This window comes from Brachyhypopomus gauderio, chromosome 17, assembly GCF_052324685.1.
Source record: "Brachyhypopomus gauderio isolate BG-103 chromosome 17, BGAUD_0.2, whole genome shotgun sequence".
Classification (NCBI taxonomy): Eukaryota; Metazoa; Chordata; class Actinopteri; order Gymnotiformes; family Hypopomidae; genus Brachyhypopomus; species Brachyhypopomus gauderio.
Window position 1 is genome coordinate 566,190 of NC_135227.1, and position 22,491 is coordinate 588,680.

The following is a 22,491-nucleotide window of genomic DNA, read 5'->3' on the forward strand; positions in this document are numbered from 1 at the left end:
TTGCCCTCCATGTATGAAGACACTGATGAAATTCTTTTTCAAGATATTTTGTAGGATAGAGTTTAGTTTGTTAAGGCTCTATTTGTTCTATTATTTTGTACATTATTTTTGTACCTGTATTTTTTATTATGTATTTTATGTTGCACATTGCTGTTTTAATAGTGTACATTGCTGCTACCAAAAAAAGCCACTAGATAGCAGGTACCCTCTGTGACCTCTCATTTTTGTTATTATTATTGTTTTCCACTGAGAACAAGATTGTTACATTTATCTCAATTAAATTATTTAAATTTGACCATTAGTGCCTAATGTGGTGTATTACAAATCACTTGTATCACTTATATCAAACCCAACTAATTAGACCAGACCTGGGCAAACTACGGCCCGCGGGCCACATCCGGCCCGTTGTGCGTCCCTGTCCAGCCCGCGAGTGAATGTAGCGCGCGACTTCGCACCCCTCGCACGAACCTCCGCGAACGGTGGAACATTTACGTGACAAATTATAATTGTGCATTGTGTTCCAGGTTTGAAAAGTGCTGGAATGTTGGCTAAAGTACTCGAAAATGCTTGAAATTGTAACTGTATTTTGATTCACAACAAATAGCTGACTGAACAGGGGGTATTTCAGAAAGCGGATTCAGTGAAGAAACCGGGTAAGTAAACTCAGAGTTAACGAAAACTCAGGGTTTTCCGCTCCAGAAACCGAGCTTAGAGAGAACCTGAGTCAGCTGGGAAATATTGAAATGGACCTTGAAAGTGCCATAGAAGTGCTTTAAAGCTAGGTTTAAGCCTGGTTTATACTTGACGCGGCGCGAGCAGCGCGGGGGTCCACGAAAATGACGTGATCGCGGTGGCTCCGCCCGTGCGCGAGGGCCTCGCGCGCTGTCAATTCCCGAGGTCGTGCACCTCTCAAATTTTGTAACTTCGCGTGCACGCCGCGCCTCAGCGCGATGGACAAAGTCATGTTTGCAGGGTTCATACACCTTTACAAGGTGGAATTAAAGCATTTGTACGTCACTTTCAAGGTCCATTTCAATATTTCCCAGCACGTTAAACTTAATTAAGTTAAATATTTATACATATACTCGAAATGATTCGAAATAAAGCTTTTTAATCACATTATTTAATGGTTGTTTAAAGTCTTCACGTTCTCCATGTTTCGTCCTGGAATTACAAGAGGCTCGTATTTGTTAATGTAATACAAGAAAACTGTTCATTCAGATAGCTATTTGTTGTGAAACAAAGTAGTTACAATTTCAAACATTTAGTATTTAGCCTAAATTCCAGCACTTTTCAAATCTGAAACAAAAAGCAACATTAAAATTGGTCAGGTAAATATTCCTTCCATTGTTTTTGAGGGGTGTTTCTTTATACTAACACACATCATTTCGGAGAACACTGTACAGAATGTGACGCAGCAAGTATAAACGCCTCCACCATTCGCGGAAGTTCGTGCGAGGTGGGTGGGGCCACCGTAATGACGTCATTTTTGTTTGTGTGGCCCTCTGACACAATTCAGGTTTCTCATGTGGCCCCTTGTAAAAATTTATTGCCCACCCCTGAATTAGACTAATCTAAAACTGGCGAAGGCCTCTCTGCTGTAACAAAAAAAAAAGAAAGAAAAGAAAATCGAATCGTGACCCTAAAATTGGAAATAAAATCGAATCGAGGATTTAGAGAATCGTGACACCCCTAGTGTGTGTGTGTGTGTGTGTGTGTGTGTGTGTGTGTGTGTGTGTGTGTGTGTGTGTGTGCGGGCACCGTCACCTCTGCCCTTGTGTTTCTTCTGCTTCTGTTCGCTCAGCTTGTCCAGGGGCAGCTCGTTAAGGTCAAGGCTGTAGAGGTTGCGTGCCAACACCTTGGTGAGCGTTTCCATGGTGAGGGACCACTCGGTGACCAGCTCCTCCCAGCAGGTAAGCGAGGACAGCACAGCCAGCAGGTCGTCCCACAGCTCGCGGGAAATGTAGACGTTCAGGTTGCCTTTGATCCACGCCACTATCAGAGTCTGAAACACGTGGGCGGGACAGAGTTGGAAGGCCACGCCCACCGGCAGCGCTCGGAGCAGACATGAAGACTCACGGAGAGTCATGGAAACACAGCAGATACACAGGAGACTAGAATACACAGGGAAGGAACTATGCCTGTGTGTCTGTGTGGGAATCTTTGCCAAAGACAAAGACTTCTGGGTAAATTATGTAAATGAAGTACTTCCGTTTATCTAAACGGAGGGAAACATTGTGGTGGTGGGTGTAGGTGGGTGGTGGTGGGTTTAAGTAGCTGGGTGTAGGTGGGTGTGGTGGGTGTAGGTGGGTGGTGGTAGGTGTAGGTGGGTGTAGTTGCGTGGTGGTGGGTGGTGGTAGGTGTAGGTGGGTGTAGTTGCGTGGTGGTGGGTGTAGGTGGGTGTAGTTGCGTGGTGGTGGGTGTAGGTGGTGGGTGTAGTTGTGTGGTGGTGGGTGTAGTTGCGTGGTGGTGGGTGTAGGTGGGTGTAGTTGCGTGGTGGTGGGTGTAGGTGGGTGTAGTTGCGTGGTGGTGGGTGTAGGTGGGTGTAGTTGCGTGGTGGTGGGTGTAGGTGGGTGGTGGTAGGTGTAGGTGGGTGTAGTTGCGTGGTGGTAGGTGTAGGTGGGTGGTGGTGGGTGTAGTTGGGTGGTGGTGGGTGGTGGTAGGTGTAGGTGGGTGTAGTTGCGTGGTGGTGGGTGTAGGTGGGTGTAGTTGCATGGTGGTGGGTGTAGGTGGGTGGTGGTAGGTGTAGGTGGGTGTAGTTGCGTGGTGGTGGGTGTAGGTGGGTGGTGGTGGTAGGTGTAGGTGGGTGTAGTTGCGTGGTGGTGGGTGTAGGTGGGTGGTGCAGAGGACCTGAAAAACGGCTCCTGCCAGCCGGCCAGAGAGTGTGTTGTTCTTCTTCCCGTGAGGTAATATGGAGGGAGTCCTCTTCATCACACACTCCGTAACTCGCAGCAACACGAGGAGGATCTGCTCCCTGAGACACACACACACACACACACACACACACACACACACAAACAGACAAACGTCATCTGCAAGCGTATCGCACAAGTTCAAACGTCTGAAGATCTTAATGTGCACACCTGAGTGAATCCTGTGTGCTCTGATGAGACAGGACTGGTTTACACACACACACACACACACACACACACACACACACACACACACACAGGGGGACGTAATTATGCCAGTTCTGTTTTTAAAGCTCAGGCGTGAGTAAAGATTCATCGTCTGTGACAGGCTATAAAACCGTTAAAAATACCCCCAGGATATTTTGATAGACCTGCCATATCATTTTCATGTGTAACAGTTTGGTGTCCACATACCTTCTCACAGGACCACTACGTGTGTTGCCAGGTACTGTGAAATCCCCCTACTATTAGTAGTTTTATTAAATATCAGACAATATAATTTTGCATAGATATGTGCAAGCTTTGAGAAGTGAGGAACTTAGACCAACCCCAAGTGTCCTGGTTAATATAATCCCCATATAACTTGGAATTAATATTTCCCACAGCAGTAATATTTTGTATCTGTGAAAACCACATATTACATGGTGATGTTTATGTGTGAAAAAGGCATAAATTCAGCAAATGCACTGGTCTGTAAAAATACAGTATAGTATCTTAGGCCACTAACAGATTTATTGTTTGATGGTAATATTATTTCTACCTCTTTGTTTAGATACAAAAAGAATATGCGAAATATGTACACAAAGTGATGAACACAATTTTTCTGTAGGCAAAAGACGTTATTCAGTGTGACCCTCCTGGCACCGGTCACACGTCGAGCTCTTGAAGTAATCTGGTACCAGTCCATTCAGGTTACATTACACTGAGGTTTAAGGGAGAAAGATTCCTGCTACATCTCAGCAGTAAGGGCGTACTCACACTAGGCACGGTTTGCTGGTTCCGTGCTGGGGCCCGGTTATCCCCCCTCCCCACTCCCCCTCTGGCCTGCACTCACACTCGCTTCAGCAACCCGGCCCGAGCACGCTTACGTCATCACAACGGCACTTTATTTGGGAAAAAAAGCGCGCTCGCACGACACTATAGAGTTCACGATTCTCTTTCTATTGTATTTTTGGAGTCGTTTTGGGAGTGCAGAAACACGGTGCAAGCACAGATTTATCGATAATTTAACACAACGATTGTCTGCTAATCGCTTTGCCGCTATGACTGTTTAACGTGAGCGTCGCATCACTGACGTCATGTTTGAGTTCCAGCGAAATGAACCAATCACACGAGGCACCAAGCGGGCCCGGGCACGGATAGCGCTCACACTAGAAGTGAACCGTGCCCGAGTCCACATGAATCGTGCCCTGGCCCACCTCTTCAAGCGGGCCCGAGCACGGTTAACTGATCCGGGCCCGGGCACGGTTGGAGCGCTCACACTAGCCAAACGAACCGTGCTTCGGCAGGCAACCGTGCCCGGGCCCGGATCACAGAGCCTAGTGTGAGTACGCCCTAAGAGATTACACTATTATTTTTAACTCCATACAAATTTCCATGGACTTTCTGGGTCTAAGAAATGGCTATATGGTTATTGCTATGACGGCAGGTGTAAGGGTGGGTGTTTGTGCTGTGTGTCAGCACTAGGGCGGCGTGCCGGGTGTGTCTGGGCAGCGTCAGGGTGGGAGAGACACCTACCAGGTCTTCTGCTCCATAGTCTGGTGCATGACCAAACTGCGGTAGATGTTGAGAACCCGCTTGCACATGTCCACGTGTTCCTCCAGGAGAGACTTCAGCTCGTTGGCCGGCTCCAACAGGAAGACGTTCGAGGAGTTGGTGATAAAGACCTGGAGAGGAGGGGGGGAGGTGAGGTACCGAAACCGCACACCGGGGGGCGAGGTGCCGAAACCGCACACCCGGAGGCGAGGTACAGAAACCGCACACCCGGAGGCGAGGTACAGAAACCGCACACCCGGAGGCGAGGTACAGAAACCGCACACTCGGAGGCAAGGTACAGAAACCGCACACCCGGAGGCAAGGTACAGAAACCGCACACCCGGAGGCAAGGTACAGAAACCGCACACCCGGAGGCAAGGTACAGAAACCGCACACCCGGAGGCAAGGTACAGAAACCGCACACCCGGAGGTGAGGTACAGAAACCGCACACCCGGAGGCGAGGTACAGAAACCGCACACCCGGAGGCGAGGTACCGAAACCGCACACCCGGAGGCGAGGTACCGAAACCGCACACCCGGAGGTGAGGTACCAAACAGTCGGGGGTGAGGTGGGACACACCTGCAGAGTGGCCTGAACACCTGCACGGACGTTATACTCCAGCTCACTGCTGGAAGCTTTACTCCCAGATCCCTGCAGACCAACCCTGTTCCAGCTGGGGTTCCTGCAGTGGCCAGAGACCTTCAGAGCCCTCTCCTTCACACACACACACACATACACACACACATACAGTAAGTCAATCCACGCTGTTTTAATAAGAGCATGTCTCTTGTGAATCAAAAAAACAGAATTCATGACATTAAGCAGTTTAGACTGGGGCCTCCTTTTGTGTTTACCATTATAAACATGACAATAAACAAACAGAATAATAAATAATAATAATAATAAACAAAAAATCTCAAGACAAATTATACATCCTTCTGAACCATTTTGCTCTGCAAAGCACAGTTCAACTCACAGCTACCACCATCAAGGGATATTAAGCAAATTTGGATCACTAGTCCCATGGTGAGATGTTCCTTTATCACACAGGTGCCTGGGAGACTGCAGGGGTGTGTGTGTGTGTGTGTGTGTACGTGTACATTTGTGTGTGTGTGCGCGTACGTGTGTGTGTGTGTGCGCGTACGTGTGTGTGTGTGCGCGTGCCTACGTGTGTGTGTGCGTACGTGTGTGCGTGTGTGCGCGCGTACGTGTGTGTGTGTGTGTGTACGTACATGTGCGTGTGTGTGTGTGTGCGTGTGCACGTACGTGTGTGTGTGCGCGTACGTGTGCGTGCGCGTACGCATGTGCGTGTGTATGTGTGTGTGTGTGTGTGCGTGTGTGTGTGTGTGTGCGTGTGCGCGTACGTGTGTGCGTGCGCGTACGCGTGTGCGTGTGTATGTGCGTGCGCGTACGCGTGTGCGTGTGTATGTGTGTGTGTGTGCGCGTACGTGTGTGTGTGTGTGTGTGCGTACGTGTGTGTGTGTGTGCGTACGTGTGTGTGTGCACGCGTACGTGTGTGTGTGTGTGCGCACGCGTACATGTGTGTGTGTGCGCACGCGTACGTGTGTGTGTGTGTGTGTGTGTGTGTGTGCGCACGCGTACGTGTGTGTGTGTGTGTGTGTGTGCGCGTACGTGTGTGTGTGTGTGTGTACGTGTGCAGGGACCCTGACCTCCTCCTGGTTAGTGGGGACCTGCTGCTCAACTGGGTCCTGCTGTCTCTGACCGGGTTCCTCCTCTTCGGGTTCAGCCATGAAGAGGGGCTTGTCCTCCTGGGAGATCCACTCCTGATACACCCGCACCACCCGGCGCATGGCCGCCGCCTCACACATGGGCAAGAGGAACGCCTGGACACACACACCAGGGTTCCCACACCTCGGTTAACATCAAATTCAAGGACCTTTCAATGACTTTCCAGGACCAACTTCCTCAAATTCAAGGACTGCACCTGGCACCATTTACCTACTGTTATGTACTGTTTACCTACTGAATATGTTGTCAAAAAACGATGTTTATTCAATGCAAATACAAAAGACCGAATGCCATTTCAGGCCATGCATCCTGAAGTGTTCTGTGCATGACATTAAGCGCTGATTAAACGAAAACTTAATTCACACTCAACATGACTGGCAATTTAGCAGTGGACCTGTGAGAAGGTGACATTCACGTAAAGCAGCTACACATACAGGAAACACTAGCTTTCGGTGCTGAACAAACAAACAAATTTCTCTACAGGAGAATGACCAAACTTTTGCAAAGTAAAAGTCAGCATAGGCCCTGTAGAATCAATATAATTTTAAATGAACTTGCTGGCAAAATAATGACACATTGACAGTAGACAAATAATAATAACAATAATTAGTGGTGGGCCGTTAACAGCGTTAACGGCGTTCGTTAATTTGATACTCTTATCGGGCGATATAAAAATTATCGCCGTTAATCTATTCTTAAAGTTGGGTTGGGAACAGGGTCAAAATGGGTAAGCAAACTATGATGACTTTCAACTTGATAGTTTAGCTCTGCTGTATTCCTAACCAAATTGCACAGAAGGGGCGAGAACGAGTTTTCAAACCTGAATTACAAATCGTACGTGTGTTTACATGGATGCTGCCACAAAGTCGCCCGGTTTGCTTCATGGAAAATTCATTTTTAGGAACGTAAAGTGTTACCGGAGCGGAGCTCGGAGCAGTCGTTTTCTGCATGGTCCTAGCGCTAGATTCGTCGCTATTTAAATATTTCTTTTTAACAGTTAAAACTGCAGAGGACCAAAACCGGCTTTTGAAAAAGTCCCCCCCAAATTACGTCCGTGAGGTTAAATGTACAAAATTTTGGCTTACATTTCAAATATCATGTTTAGCTGAATAAACATGTTATCAACCCTTTTTAATGTACAATATGTAGGCTTACAAATGCATGTTTAACTGAAGAATAAACCGTTGAACACGAGTAGCCTACATTTTATTGAGCATGTTTTTTTTCTTCAAGTATCAAAGTAGAACAGCTTTCTCAAGCAGTGATGCATTTTGGAAACAGCACTGTAAAAAATCTTTGTTTGCTTATGTTCTGTGAATATAAAAATTTATGTGGGCAAAGCATGAAACATAAAAATTGTTACTCCAAAAACAAAAAACGAGTTGTGCCATCAGCTGCTGCATTTTTACCATTCAACTTAATATTTTGTGTTCAGTGAATGAGCATTATGGTTCTCAGTCAACATGTCAAGTCCAAAGTAAAAAACTGTGTTGGGCGAGCAATAGTGGTAGTGGTGAAGCTAATGCGCATGCTCGAGAGAAGATTTTCTTGGCGCCTTCTGCACCAAAACTAAAATGAAGACCCAGCGTTTCACCATTTATCTAGAGGACTTCAAACGTTCACTGAGTGAAGTTAATGTGGATCTTTACTAAGCTAACACAACTAACTTGGTGGTGTTTGTTGAGTTTGAATTTTGAACTAGGTCGTATTTCAACATATTTTCCAAACGTATAGTTATCAAAACTAGAGCTAAGCCAACAAGTTGTTTTTCAGTGTTTAACTTTGCTATGAGTTTAGTAATGTTGGTGTTAATACTGTTGTGGTTGGCAAGGACAAGCTACCGATTAACGGTTAATTAACCGTCACGCGTTAACTGTCCATTTGGAATTTAACTTTACCTCACGTCGGCAAACTGTTAGCATGCGGACTAACGTTAGCTACCTAGCTAGCTAGATCTGCGTAGTAATTAAGCATTTGCTGAAGCCCAATCGATTTCTAATTAAGTACTTTTTTAGATACTTTTTCCAACCACATACAGCTCCGCGGTCAGTTCTCCCGTTTCCCTGGATGTGTGTTGTATGCGTGTTAGTGTCCCCCCTCCCTTAGAAACAGTGTGTTTTTGCCGTTAGCGTATTGCTAATAAAATAGCATTGAGCTAACGTTGGTGTCATGGCTCATTCTTGTCCTCCTGACTCGACGACGTTTCAATTTTTATTACATTTATAAAGCAGCTCTCATATGCCTGTTTGGTAATATTTTATGTTTACTTTTTGACATGCAAATAAAATGCACAATTACTTAATTATATTCTGTATATTTTGAATTTACTTCATAAAGCATAAAATGTATAGTTCAGACAACTTGGATACTAATGAATAATTACCTGAACTAAACAATTGTAGCTGGAACAACATAAAACATTTTGTTGGACTCACTAGGTGTATTTGGTTAATATATAACATTTTGTTGGCTCAACTTATTTTCTTTAATTAGACTGAATTCTGTAGTTGTCAGCAGAACTTAAAAATTGCAATTTGCAGAGCTTAAATTAGACCAACTAAAAAAATTAGGTGCAACGGGTCACTAAGATTTTTTTAGTTGGTGAGACTTGAAATTTTTTACAGTGAGGAGATGAGCCCCTGGTCTAATGCACCCTCTGTATTAAGAAACCCTATCTCAAAAACGGACTTTTAGTCATTACTTGGGTAGCACACATATGAGCCATTTTAATATAGATTAATCTAGATTAATTTCAATATTTCAGTGAGATTAATCTAGATTTAAAAAATGAATCTATGCCCACCCCTAACAATAATACACGTATGCATATACACATTCAGTACATACATAAAACAGAGGAGCAAAGCTATATAATGAGATTAGACCTATAGATTTCTAGAGAAATCTGGTGTGAGATGATTCTAGCATTTTCCAAGTTTTTTAATCTACTTAATGATTCTTAATTCATTCATTCAAAGAGAAAATAAGGCTTTTAACCACTCAACTTACTGTAGTGAATGTGGTATTTTGCTAAAAGTACGACTACATTTATGGCATCAGAGAAATCTGAACTTAAGTTTTCCACATAAAGTAAAATGTTATCAAAAGAATGTTAAGTTTGAGATTAATCGAGTTTCTAGTGTCCATGCAAAAACTTTGTGAATGTTGACATGAAAAAACAAATGCTCCTGGAATTCATCTTCTGACTTACAAAAGGTACATGAATCCACAAAGTTTAAATCTTCTTTCAAGAAACATGGCTACAGGATATATCTTATTTATTATTTTGAAATGAGTCTCTTTTACTTTAGAAGATATGGGCCATTTGACAAGCCATTGTGGTTTTATAATTTGTATTAGGATGTTTCTTGAAAGAATCTCTATTACATCTTTTGTCTCATAGCATCAGTGATAATCTTGTTATTACACTTGAAGTCAACTAAGTTAGTCATTCACTTTTAACATGGGCATCAAAACAGTCAACTCTGAATATAAAATGACATTTTTGATTAATTGAATTAATGCTAAAGGAATCACTTTGCAGACTTTCTTAAAATCTTTATAACTATCAATTCAGATTTACATTTACATTTATGGCATTTGGCAGACGCCCTTATCCAGAGCGACTTACATTTTTATCTCATTTTTCATACAAGTGAGCAGTTGAGGGGAACCCTGACACACACACACACACACACACACACACACACACACACACACACACACAGGGACACAGACACGCGCGCACACACACGTACGCGCGCACACACACACGTACGCGCGCACACACACGTACGCGCGCACACGCACACAGGGACACACACACGCACACAGGGACACACACACGCACACAGGGACACACACACGCACACAGGGACACACACACGCACGGACACACACACGCACACAGGGACACACACGCACGGACACACACGCACACAGGGACACACACACGCACGGACACACGCACGGACACACGCACGGACACACGCACGGACACACGCACGGACACACGCACGGACACGCAGGGACACGCAGGGACACACGGACACGCAGGGACACACGGACACGCAGGGACACACGGACACGCAGGGACACACGGACACGCAGGGACACACGCGTGTTAAGATGTCGGACGTGAACAGCTCAGACTGAAGTCCATGAGTGCTTCCATGAAGCCCTAGACAGTAATGGGCAGCGTGCCTCATGTCACACAGATAAGTGTTGTCAACGCTTTGTGGTTAGACCTGTGGGACAGTCTGAAACTCGACCTCCCAGCAGAACCTGATCGATATGGGCTGTGTATGCACGGTGTCTTCCCCTTACTGACTGGAGTTAATACGGTGCTTTCCTGCTCTGCTTTACCTGTGTGTGTGTGTGTGTGTGTGTGTGTGTGTGTGTGTGTGTGTGTGTGTGTGTGTTAAAAGAGAAGGCACTGAGTAAACGTCCCTACATTACTGTGTCAGGATGTAAAAGCCTTTCACATTTCAGCAGAGGAACCATGAGGCTCGGGCCAGTGAAGACCTCCTCCTGCTCCTTATACATCGCTTGTCAGATATTTTAAAACAGCTGCTTTGTTCCTGATTGGAGGAAAGGAGGTGGGGGCGGGGCTACCTGCCGGAAGATCTCTGTGATGAAGTTGACGTTGGTCCTGGAGGAGCAGAGGACGTGGCGGACCACCTCGATGTCGGTGAGGTGCTCCTCGTCCACGCTGCACAGGCTGGAGGAGCTGGGCTCCCTCTCCGTCAGCGTGCTGGTGTTGGAGTGCGACTGCTCCACCTCCACGCACCCTCCGCCCTCCAGCGCATCCACCCGGGGGCAGGACGTCTCCTCCGCCCGCGATGCCAGCCCGGCCGCCGCTCTCTGGGACACACACGCGCCCGCAGGTTACTCTCCCGCCCCGACGCGTGCGTGTGTGTGTGTGTGTGTGTGCGTGCGCGAGTTTCCTACGACCTGCCGCCCCAAAAGCCCCACCTGTATGTTCTTTGGCACGTTTTCTCCGTCTACTCCGGGGATGTGGGTCCCCGTGTTGGTCCTGGGCTCCAGCCAGAAGGACACCACCCAGCGGATGAAGATGACTCTGGCATTGAGGAAGTTCTCTTTAGTGCAGTACAGCGCTTCGTTGGTCTCTGGGTCCCTCTTCACCACCACGTATCCAGGTTTGGCTCTCATCGGGGGAACCTCTGGGGTAACATCGCACCGACCGTCAGACCGTGAGACAGACGTGCACTTTCAGAAGACATACTATTGAACTCGAAATACATGTTTAAATCAACTATAATAATCTCAACTTTCCGTGGACTCTTACCTAGAACCGGACTGTACAAACTCTTCTCCTTGGAGAAGTTGGGGAAGATGTGGGACAGGTAATACTTCTTAAAGTTGGCAAAGAGAAAAGCGAAACCTTTCTCATGGTTCTCCTTACATTTCCACTCCAGACTCTTGGCCTGTGAGTAGAGACCAGAGGCCCAGTGTCAGAGTGAGCCCGGTGTTCTGGACCAGACGGGGTGATGGGGGCAGGAGGTGTGTGGTGCTGCTGGGTGGGGGGGGGGGGGGGGGGGGGGTGAAGCTAAAGCTATGATGATGTATATATCTCCTCTCCATCGCTGCAGGTTCTGGTCAGGTCCAGGTCAGTGGCTGGTGGGGAGGAGGTTCACGCAGTACCTGGTTCACCATGTACTTGAGTAGAGCTTCCAGGAAGTAGCCCGTGAGATCTTCCTGAGCCTTGTCGCTGGACTGGGGCAGCACCAAGGGGTTGATCTCCTCGGGTGTGACTTGTGCTGTGGACGAAGATACATGGTACGTGAAGCGTGGACACCACTTTGTGTGTGTGTGTGTGTGTGTGTGTGTGTGTGTGTGTGTGTGTGCGCGCGCGTGTGTGTGGGTGTGGAAACCCAGTTTCATTCAGTGGTTTCGTTCAAGGTGAAGGACCCAAGCCGGAGGTGTGGACCCTCCTGTAGAGGGAGTGTGTGAGGAGAGACACTGACCCTCCTGTAGAGGGAGTGTGTGTGAGGAGAGACACTGACCCTCCTGTAGAGGGAGTGTGTGTGAGGAGAGACACTGACCCTCCTGTAGAGGGAGTGTGTGTGAGGAGAGACACTGACCCTCCTGTAGAGGGAGTGTGTGTGAGGAGAGACACTGACCCTCCTGTAGAGGGAGTGTGTGTGAGGAGAGACACTGACCCTCCTGTAGAGGGAGTGTGTGTGAGGAGAGACACTGACCCTCCTGTAGAGGGAGTGTGTGTGAGGAGAGACACTGACCCTCCTGTAGAGGGAGTGTGTGTGAGGAGAGACACTGACCCTCCTGTAGAGGGAGTGTGTGTGAGGAGAGACACTGACCCTCCTGTAGAGGGAGTGTGGGTGAGGAGAGACACTGACCCTCCTGTAGAGGGAGTGTGGGTGAGGAGAGACACTGACCCTCCTGTAGAGGGAGTGTGTGAGGAGAGACACTGACCCTCCTGTAGAGAGAGTGTGTGTAAGGAGAGACACTGACCCTCCTGTAGAGAGAGTGTGTGTAAGGAGAGACACTGACCCTCCTGTAGAGAGAGTGTGTGAGGAGAGACACTGACCCTCCTGTAGAGGGAGTGTGTGAGGAGAGACACTGACCCTCCTGTAGAGGGAGTGTGTGTGAGGAGAGACACTGACCCTCCTGTAGAGGGAGTGTGTGTGAGGAGAGACACTGACCCTCCTGTAGAGGGAGTGTGTGTGAGGAGAGACACTGACCCTCCTGTAGAGGGAGTGTGTGTGAGGAGAGACACTGACCCTCCTGTAGAGGGAGTGTGTGTGAGGAGAGACACTGACCCTCCTGTAGAGGGAGTGTGTGTGAGGAGAGACACTGACCCTCCTGTAGAGGGAGTGTGTGTGAGGAGAGACACTGACCCTCCTGTAGAGGGAGTGTGTGTGAGGAGAGACACTGACCCTCCTGTAGAGGGAGTGTGTGTGAGGAGAGACACTGACCCTCCTGTAGAGGGAGTGTGTGTGAGGAGAGACACTGACCCTCCTGTAGAGGGAGTGTGTGTGAGGAGAGACACTGACCCTCCTGTAGAGGGAGTGTGTGTGAGGAGAGACACTGACCCTCCTGTAGAGGGAGTGTGTGTGAGGAGAGACACTGACCCTCCTGTAGAGGGAGTGTGTGTGAGGAGAGACACTGACCCTCCTGTAGAGGGAGTGTGTGTGAGGAGAGACACTGACCCTCCTGTAGAGGGAGTGTGTGTGAGGAGAGACACTGACCCTCCTGTAGAGGGAGTGTGTGTGAGGAGAGACACTGACCCTCCTGTAGAGGGAGTGTGTGTGAGGAGAGACACTGACCCTCCTGTAGAGGGAGTGTGTGTGAGGAGAGACACTGACCCTCCTGTAGAGGGAGTGTGTGTGAGGAGAGACACTGACCCTCCTGTAGAGGGAGTGTGTGTGAGGAGAGACACTGACCCTCCTGTAGAGGGAGTGTGTGTGAGGAGAGACACTGACCCTCCTGTAGAGGGAGTGTGTGAGGAGAGACACTGACCCTCCTGTAGAGGGAGTGTGTGAGGAGAGACACTGACCCTCCTGTAGAGGGAGTGTGTGAGGAGAGACACTGACCCTCCTGTAGAGGGAGTGTGTGAGGAGAGACACTGACCCTCCTGTAGAGGGAGTGTGTGAGGAGAGACATTGACCCTCCTGTAGAGGGAGTGTGTGAGGAGAGACACTGACCCTCCTGTAGAGGGAGTGTGTGTGAGGAGAGACACTGACCCTCCTGTAGAGGGAGTGTGTGAGGAGAGACACTGACCCTCCTGTAGAGGGAGTGTATGAGGAGAGACACTGACCCTCCTGTAGAGGGAGTGTGTGAGGAGAGACACTGACCCTCCTGTAGAGGGAGTGTGTGAGGAGAGACACTGACCCTCCTGTAGAGGGAGTGTGTGAGGAGAGACACTGACCCTCCTGTAGAGGGAGTGTGTGTGAGGAGAGACACTGACCCTCCTGCAGGTTGAGGTTGGGGCTGATCAGGTTGTCCAGCGTGCGGGGGCCGAGCTCCGACTGCGGTGCAGGGAATCCTGGGATGAGGCAGGAGAAGATCCAGAGCTGCTCGCGGAGAGCGTTGTCCTGTAGGGCCTGCAGCCAGAGCAGGAAGAGACGCACGCCCTCCCTCCGGATCTACACACACACACACACACATATATAAACACACACACACACACACACACACACACATATAAACACACAAACACACACAAACACACCCAAACAATTATAAAAGTGCATTTACAGTTATGATCAAATTTATTCAACCCCCACTGAAATAAAGTGTTTTGGCCAGTTTGACATTGATTTTGATCATTTCAGTCATCTTATTTACAATTATATCAAAGAGGCACTTATAAATTAGACAAACATAACATAATATTTATGAAGGAATAACCACAAATGTCTTTACTGTGCTCACATCATTATCAGTTTTATTCAACCCCCTAGTGACATTATTTTTTAGTACTTAGTACAACATCCTTTTCCAGTTATGACAGCTTTCAAGCGTGAAGCATAGCTTGACACAAGTGTCTTGCAGCGACCTATGGGTATCTTAGCCCATTCTTCATGGGCAAAAGCCTCCAGTTCAGTCACATTCTTAGGCTTGCGCACTGCAACTGCCTTCTTTAGGTCCCACCAGAGGTTCTCAATTGGATTTAAGTCTGGTGATTGCGATGGCCACTCTAGAATGTTCCAGCCTTTCATGTTCAACCATGCTCTAGTGGACTTGGATGTGTGCTTCGGATCATTTTCCTGTTGGAAGGTCCAACGTCTCCCAAGCCGCAGGTTTGTGACTGACTCCATCACATTTTCCTCCAAGATCTCCTGGTACTGAAGGGAATTCATGGTACCCTGCACACGTTGAAGCTTTCCTGTACCATTAGAAGCAAAACAGCCCCAAAGCATAATTGACCCCCTGCCATGCTTCACAGTAGGCAAGGTGTTCTTTTGTTCATAAGCCTGGTTCTTCCTTCTCCAAACATAGCGCTGGTCCATTGTCCCAAACAGTTCTAATTTAGTTTCATCTGACCACAGTACACTGTCCCAAAACCTTTGTGGCTTGTCCACATGACTTTTGGCATACTGCAGTCAACTTTTCTTGTTCTTTGGAGTCAGCAAGGGGGTGCGTCTGGGCGTTCTGGCATGGAGGTCTAAGTTATGCAGTGCGCGCCTTATTGTCTGAGCTGAAACTTCAGTGCCCACATCTGACAGGTCTTTTTTCAGTTCCTTAGCAGTCACGCGGGGATTTTTCTCCACATTACGCTTCAGGTAGCGCACAGCAGTCACGGTCAGGATCTTCTTTCTGCCACGACCAGGTAACGTTTCCACTGTGCCCTTTAACTTGAACTTGCGAATGATACTTCCGATAGTGTCTCTTGGAATATTTAACAACTTCGCAATCTTTTTATATCCATTGCCATTCTTGTGAAGAGCAATAACCTCTTCTCTTGTCTTCTGGGACCATTCTCTTGCCTTCACCATGCTTGGAAACACACCAGTAGATGTCTAGAAGGAGCTGAGTATCACAGTCCTTTTAAATCTGCCTAATTGGTGCTTATCATGCTTGATTGCTGCTCGTTGACATCCACAGATGTTTTCAATACCTGATGGAAAACACTGGAATGAACCTCTGTTCTTAGGAGTGGTAGTCGTAAAGGGGTTGAATAATTGTGTCAATGAAGAAATCACAAAAAGGCCATTTAATACTTTATGACAAAAAAAATTGATGCTATCTTAGTTGCATTTAGTTCTTTAACAAGTCCTTGTAAGATTTCATTATGAACACAATTACAAATGTGCACTGAATTCCATAAAACCCTTCGCAGCATTGGGGGTTGAATAAATTTGATCACAACTGTACATTGACTCAAGAATGTCAAGAATGCATAGAAATACAAATACAAGAGTGTATTTTAGAACAGGTCCTGATGGTAATACATGTATGTGTATCACTATAAAACAGGTCCTGATGGTAATACACGTATATGTATCACTATTAAATGGGTCATGATGGTAATACACGTATGTGTATCACTATGAAATGGGTCCTGAGGACATCAGATGTATGTGTATCACAGATGTAGAAGATGTTTGCACCTTTAGGGAGTTCCCTGTGTGCAGAAGTTTCTTCAAGATAAGACCTGTAGGGGGTAAAAAAAACATTCCTGAAAACATGCACAGAAAACACACTTTAAAAACACACACACACACACACACACACACACACACACACACACACACACACACAGCGTATGTTAGAGCTCTCGGTCAGAGCTGGGTGTGGCTTGGTCCCAGCTCTTTGGCATTCTCTTGTTTTTTCTTGGTGGTCTGTGTATCCTACCAACACCAGGCCTCGGTGCAGTGGAAAAGGAGAGACCACCGTCGTGAGTGTTTAAGCTTCTACAAACACACAGCGCTGGTCACCCAGACGCAGGAATCACCACTCAAACCACGCTCCTGCACACAGGGGGACTCGGGGGTGACATGAGAAAGACTTAAAGACAAGAATTCACCGATGCTATGGAACTGCCATCGCCCGCGGACTCTCTCTGGCAACAGCTGCAAGATTTTCTGTAAGAAAAGAAACAGATCGCTTAGTTTCACAACCATTTCAACGGTTTGATTCAAAGCGTGCCGTGGAACTGACCGAAAGAAGACACACTGCCTTCTTTATTTAACTACCTTGTGTAAAACACTGAAATGTTTATTATTCCTATATACTTGAAGAGGATTCCAGGAAGCATGAGCGCACACACACACAAACACACACACACAAACACACTCAAACACACACACACAAATGTAGTAATAAAATGTTACGTATAAACCCTTAAGCGTGTTGCAAGGTCTGCAGAGAGAACAGGTTGATCAGTGGTATTTCAAAACTTGGCAGACCAGCTGTCAGTCCTGTGTGTCTAAACCCCCACACGTCTATAACAGCATGTTGCAATTAAGGCAGCGTTGACCTGCTGAGATCGGCATGGCGAAACTTCAGGTGTCTGTGTTGAACGCTCTACCAAACACCGCCCAGCACAACAGGTGTCGGAACACTGGAAGCCCAACGCAAGCCAACCTGTGACTCAGAGACGGGTGTGGTGAGGAGTACCTGGACGTGTGTGTGTGTCTGCGCTCAAGAAGGCAAACTTTACTCAGCGTGATTTGAACTAATCTTAATCACCTCTACTTATGTTTGGATGTAAATGAGCAAACAGTGCCCCACACACACACACACACACACACACACACACACACACACACACACACACACAGCCACCATCACTGGTACACACACACACACACACACACACACACACACACACACGTCCGTGAATCTCTGGCAAGTTTAATTAGACGGCAATTAGAAGGACATCGGCACTCTACCTAAGCCCCTCCCACCGAGCGGTGTTTTAGAGTGTCATCAGACAGCGCATACAAGATGGCACACAAGCCCCACCTGTGGGTTCACAGCGGCGGCCACAAAGGGCGTTTCTTACCTCGAATATGAACAGAATGGAGTCGAGCTCCTCCCTCTGTGATTTGTGACCTAGCACAGGGGAGAATGTGATTTCAGTGATCTCAACGGACTAGAACAGAAGATGACTGATCCCACGGCATACCATGGCACGCTATTAATAACTAAACAACAGACATTTTAAGAATACCAGGGTATTATATGCAAACACCATCCGTTAAAAAGGCCTGAACAGCAAGCCCAGGGCGCTCAACAGGCAGGTTCACACCACTGATGGTGATGAAAGCATACAGCTAGATGGAGCTTAACAGCTTAATAGTGAAAGGGCAGCACACTTTTAAAATGGGCACAAGAGTTGCTAATTTAGCGGGGCTATTTTTTGTAAGCAGTCCCTGGATCTCTGAGAAATATTTGAAAGATTTAGGCTATCTCAGGTACTACGATTTGTGCAACAGGGATTCAAACCCCAGATAGGTTTTCCAAAACAAATTCATGGACGCAGTTAATTAAAAATGAATCTTTCTCTGTAGCACACACTGGTGGTCTGAGGACAGCACTCACAAGTTTGGAGCTACGCTGCCTTGTAGGGAGGCTGGTGTTCAGACAGAAGGAGGTTCGGAGGGTTGTCACAAAATAGAAGTGAGATAATGGGTCTGAACAGACTCACTCACCTTTCTGTTTGAGGTTAACCTCGATGCTAACGAAATTCTCAAAAAAGACGTAATAGATATGGGAGTAGTTCTGATCAAAGAAGTGTTTGAGTTCGGCCGGCTCTGCGTTTTCTGTTGAAGAGGCAAAACACAAAGAGCGATCATATTAAATTATTGCAGTCATGCGGCAAAACATCAAAAGACTAAACAGTTACTGACTTACACACACACACACGTGATCCGAAATACAATGTCAGTAGAGAAGTAAATCCTGGTTATCTGCCATGAATTTGAACACACATTGTGTTTTCTGTCTGCAGGGTGATGTGATGAGGTGGATGAAGGTCACCAGCAAAGCATCATGGGGAGGTCCGATAGGCCCCTACAACACACCACATTTTGGATCCATGGGTATCACCCCCCCCCCCCCCCCCCCCACCGGGTCCCTCCCTCTCTCTCGGCTGCAGAACCTTCCTACCAACCTTGCGATCTGGGCTGGATCAACACCTCAATTATCTCCAGCTCACTGAACAACAACTATTTCTACTAGATCAACACACAGTGTGCTGCAAGTATCTTGGTGTGTGCCAGGAAGTGAACACTGGCGCGACCCAGTTTACTATCACAAAGGACGCTGCAAAGTAACGTGGGATATTTTCAATCTTCAGAAAAGGGATCACCTCGTGCTTTGAGTGCTTAATGTCACACAATAAACTCTTCTGAGTCCTGACACCCACAGCCAGGACGCGTCTGACGCCGAGATATGGCCCACAACAGGGGGCGCGCGAGAGGACGGTGCGCGTAAGAGGACGCACGCGAGGACGAGGCGCGAGAAGAAGACGACGCGCGCGAGAGGTTTCAGACAGCAGTATAACCATCATGGGCTACAAAATCGTTTTTATTGTGGTGTATACTCGCAGTGCTGGAGCCTCGTGTTCTCTGGGATGTTGCTAAAGCGGATGCTAAGAGCTAAACGGTCGGCATTAGATTATTCCCAGAAGAAAGTGATATAAAACCGACTGGAGAGAGAACAGATACAGCAGGCTGCAGCCACACAGAAGAAAAGTGCAAAGTGAAATGAATACAAGAACCTGAGTAAAAGATGGTGTTGACCCAGCAGAAGAATGATGAAAGTGGATACAAACCAATGAAACTACTTCCTGAGAAATTAAGAAAACAACGGAGCAATAATTCAATCCATAAAATTAAGGATCCCAAAACTATGCAACACTATGCAATACTCAATAGTATTCACAAAACATTTGAAAAGGATGGTCATAAAATGATCTTTATCTTTCCTGATTCTATTCTGATTTATCTGAGTAATCCAGATAAACCAGTTCTCTACCTGATCTAGTAACACAGTTCCAGGATTTTGGTCCTTTGTCAGGGTATAAGATAAATGTCAGTTAAACAGAAATTCTTCCATAAACCCATCATCAACATATATTAGATAGGTACCCTCTAAAATGGAATACAAAATCAAATACGAGTCTCGTTGACAAAAAAATGCATCTAAATTGAGGAAAGAAAATTATGATTCTCTTTAGATAAACATTAGAGACGGTTTAAAGAAATGGAACGTCATTCCTTTTTTTATTTATAGGCCAAGTCCAAAAATGAACTCAGTTAAAGTTAAAATTGAAAAGATAACCTTAAACCTTGAAAAGATAATGCACAAACATTAACAGAAAGGTGATGCCGCTGCCCCTTCAGTGGCTACCACGACCAGGGGGGGTCGGAGGGCGTATCCGGGGCAACAGCAACAAGAGGAAGGGGGCACACGGCCCGGTGCTGTTTAAAGACCACTGGGTCATTATCTTAAACAGAACACGCCCAAGAACCATTAGATGGCCCTCTAAAATCTTCCAGAGATGATGGAAAACACCGTCATCTGTGAGCTGCAAACTCTAGAACACCAGATCCAGAAAGAAAACATTACAGCAAAACATAAGGACACACAAGAACCCTGAAGGAAACGCAAGTGATCTCTCTGTCGCATCAAACGTACTGAACCAGAGCCAGACGCCCGAACGAGGCAATCTGCCAATAGCTCGTCATCAACATGAAGAATGACCACTGACCACAGTGCTGCAAATACTGAGGGCAACATCAGCAGCTACGTACTATTACAGCTGATCAGTTATTGCAGAGATTGAAAAGGGGAACATGACTGTGGTGAAGGCATGAACAGAACCACAACACCAACTGTCTGCACAAGCCACTGGCACCAAAAAGCGCCTTGTTCTACAGTCCCTTTCCATTTGCAAGACCACCAACCAGTGGTTGGGTCCATCACAAACCCTGACATCCATCACAAACCCTGGTGCCCTTTAGACAGCAAACCTCCCACTACACCTAGTGGGTTTACAGAGGACACCCAGATCTCACATTAGGAATAGACTCATGTACACTATTCAATAAGAAGAAGAGAGCAAAGTACACATTTTGGTCAATGCAGATAGCAAGAGAAACATTACATATTTGAACAAAACATTACAAAAAGCTGTTTGAGACAAGAATTTAACTCTAACCACTAAAGCTTCACTCAATCATGTAATATTTAATCAACTACTCAGGCGAAACATCAGGGCCTGCATTTTATGAGGGGTTAGAAACAGCTCAGCAAGTTGACTTGTTAAAAATAAGAAAACACATCAAAGGTTTTCAACAGAAGTGGTTTCTCATGGTATGGACTAAAATGAACAAGAACCTTTTTGTTCTGTACCAGTTCCCTACCAACAGAAACAGGAAGTCTCTGGCCAACCTACAGTGCAATAAAGGAAACTGCTTCATATGATCAAGCAGCAACTGTGCAGAGAAAAGGTTTAATTTCATTTTTTTATCCACTTAGTGACAAATGTAACCCCTCCCCCCCTCAATAAAAACACTCCCTGTAAAGTATTAAGAAAAATGTTGTCATTGAGAACATCTATCAGGAAGCTTGTTGAGCGTCAGGACCAAGCTCCCAGAATCTTTTCTCCACTTGGTTTCCCTGACCGGTCCCAAAGGAAGTGCTCATTTATTTCTTTTGTTCACAGACGTCCCACCCAGAGTCAAGCCCTCGCTCGCCTCCAACACAACACGGGCCTGCTCAAGACCCGCCTGTGTCCTGCTGCCTGTTGACACTCTGCTCCGGGCCCTCTTCCCTGGACCCATTCCTTCATTAGACACTGGGAAGGCAAAGCTGACACATCACACCACACACATCACACCATCACTTCAACCCCCCGAAACCCCCTTCGCTGGAGCAAGTTTGGGGTTTAAAAACATTTGTTATTCTCAATATTGAAAAAAAACGTGACATGTCATAACAAAAGTTGAAAGCAGAGACTTGCAGACAACACACACTCATCATAAAGCTAAAGGCTCGAGAAGACATTTCACAGCACATGAGCCTGGATCGTGTAAACCCAAGAGTGTTAATGTAGGAGGAATGCAGCCACACGGAACCTCAGATCCAGTCCCAGTCCAGCCCGTCTCACTCCCCTTGCTTTGGACCGCAACTTACCCAACACACAAGGGCCTTAAGTCACTCACCAATAACGACCCGCAGGTGTTTGAGTCGTGTCAGCACGTCCTTCTTGGGGTCCAACACTTTCTGCGTGGACTTCCTGACATCGCCGTGGGGCTTTTTGGAGAACATTTCCGAGAAGATCTGGAGAGTGTTGACAATCACACGGCTGGTTCGGCCGAACCCTGCTTAACCGGACCAGTCTGGGCTATCTAACATTAGTCGTGGCGCTCTCACACCCCAGTGTGGGCTAACGTATGTAGATACACGGCAGGACTTGGAGGAGAAGCGTGCATTTTTGCAAGAGGCTACACAAAAGCGGAGGAGCCTCCCTGTGCTGGAGACACACACCTCTCAGCAGAGTGAAAACATGGCGGAGTCGGGACACGGAAAACACCTTAATGGACCGCAGAACAATTCAACGCAGACGTAACCCCCCCT

At 47.0% G+C, this 22,491-nt stretch overlaps 1 protein-coding gene across 1 annotated transcript in view; it reads right to left on the minus strand.

Moving 5' to 3' along the window:
* The window catches only part of ralgapa1 (Ral GTPase activating protein catalytic subunit alpha 1), a 66,103-nt gene extending 43,651 nt beyond the window's left edge, over positions 1-22,452 (minus strand). The window contains 15 exon segments of the mRNA XM_076977601.1: positions 1,768-2,005; positions 2,851-2,974; positions 4,650-4,798; positions 5,248-5,382; positions 6,339-6,512; positions 11,032-11,280; positions 11,392-11,600; positions 11,726-11,864; positions 12,082-12,197; positions 14,366-14,543; positions 16,512-16,555; positions 16,928-16,985; positions 17,909-17,958; positions 18,558-18,668; positions 22,077-22,452. Of these exon segments, the coding sequence (XP_076833716.1) occupies positions 1,768-2,005; positions 2,851-2,974; positions 4,650-4,798; positions 5,248-5,382; positions 6,339-6,512; positions 11,032-11,280; positions 11,392-11,600; positions 11,726-11,864; positions 12,082-12,197; positions 14,366-14,543; positions 16,512-16,555; positions 16,928-16,985; positions 17,909-17,958; positions 18,558-18,668; positions 22,077-22,182 (2,080 nt within the window). The 5' untranslated portion in view covers positions 22,183-22,452.
* Between the last annotated feature and the right edge of the window lie 39 nt (positions 22,453-22,491).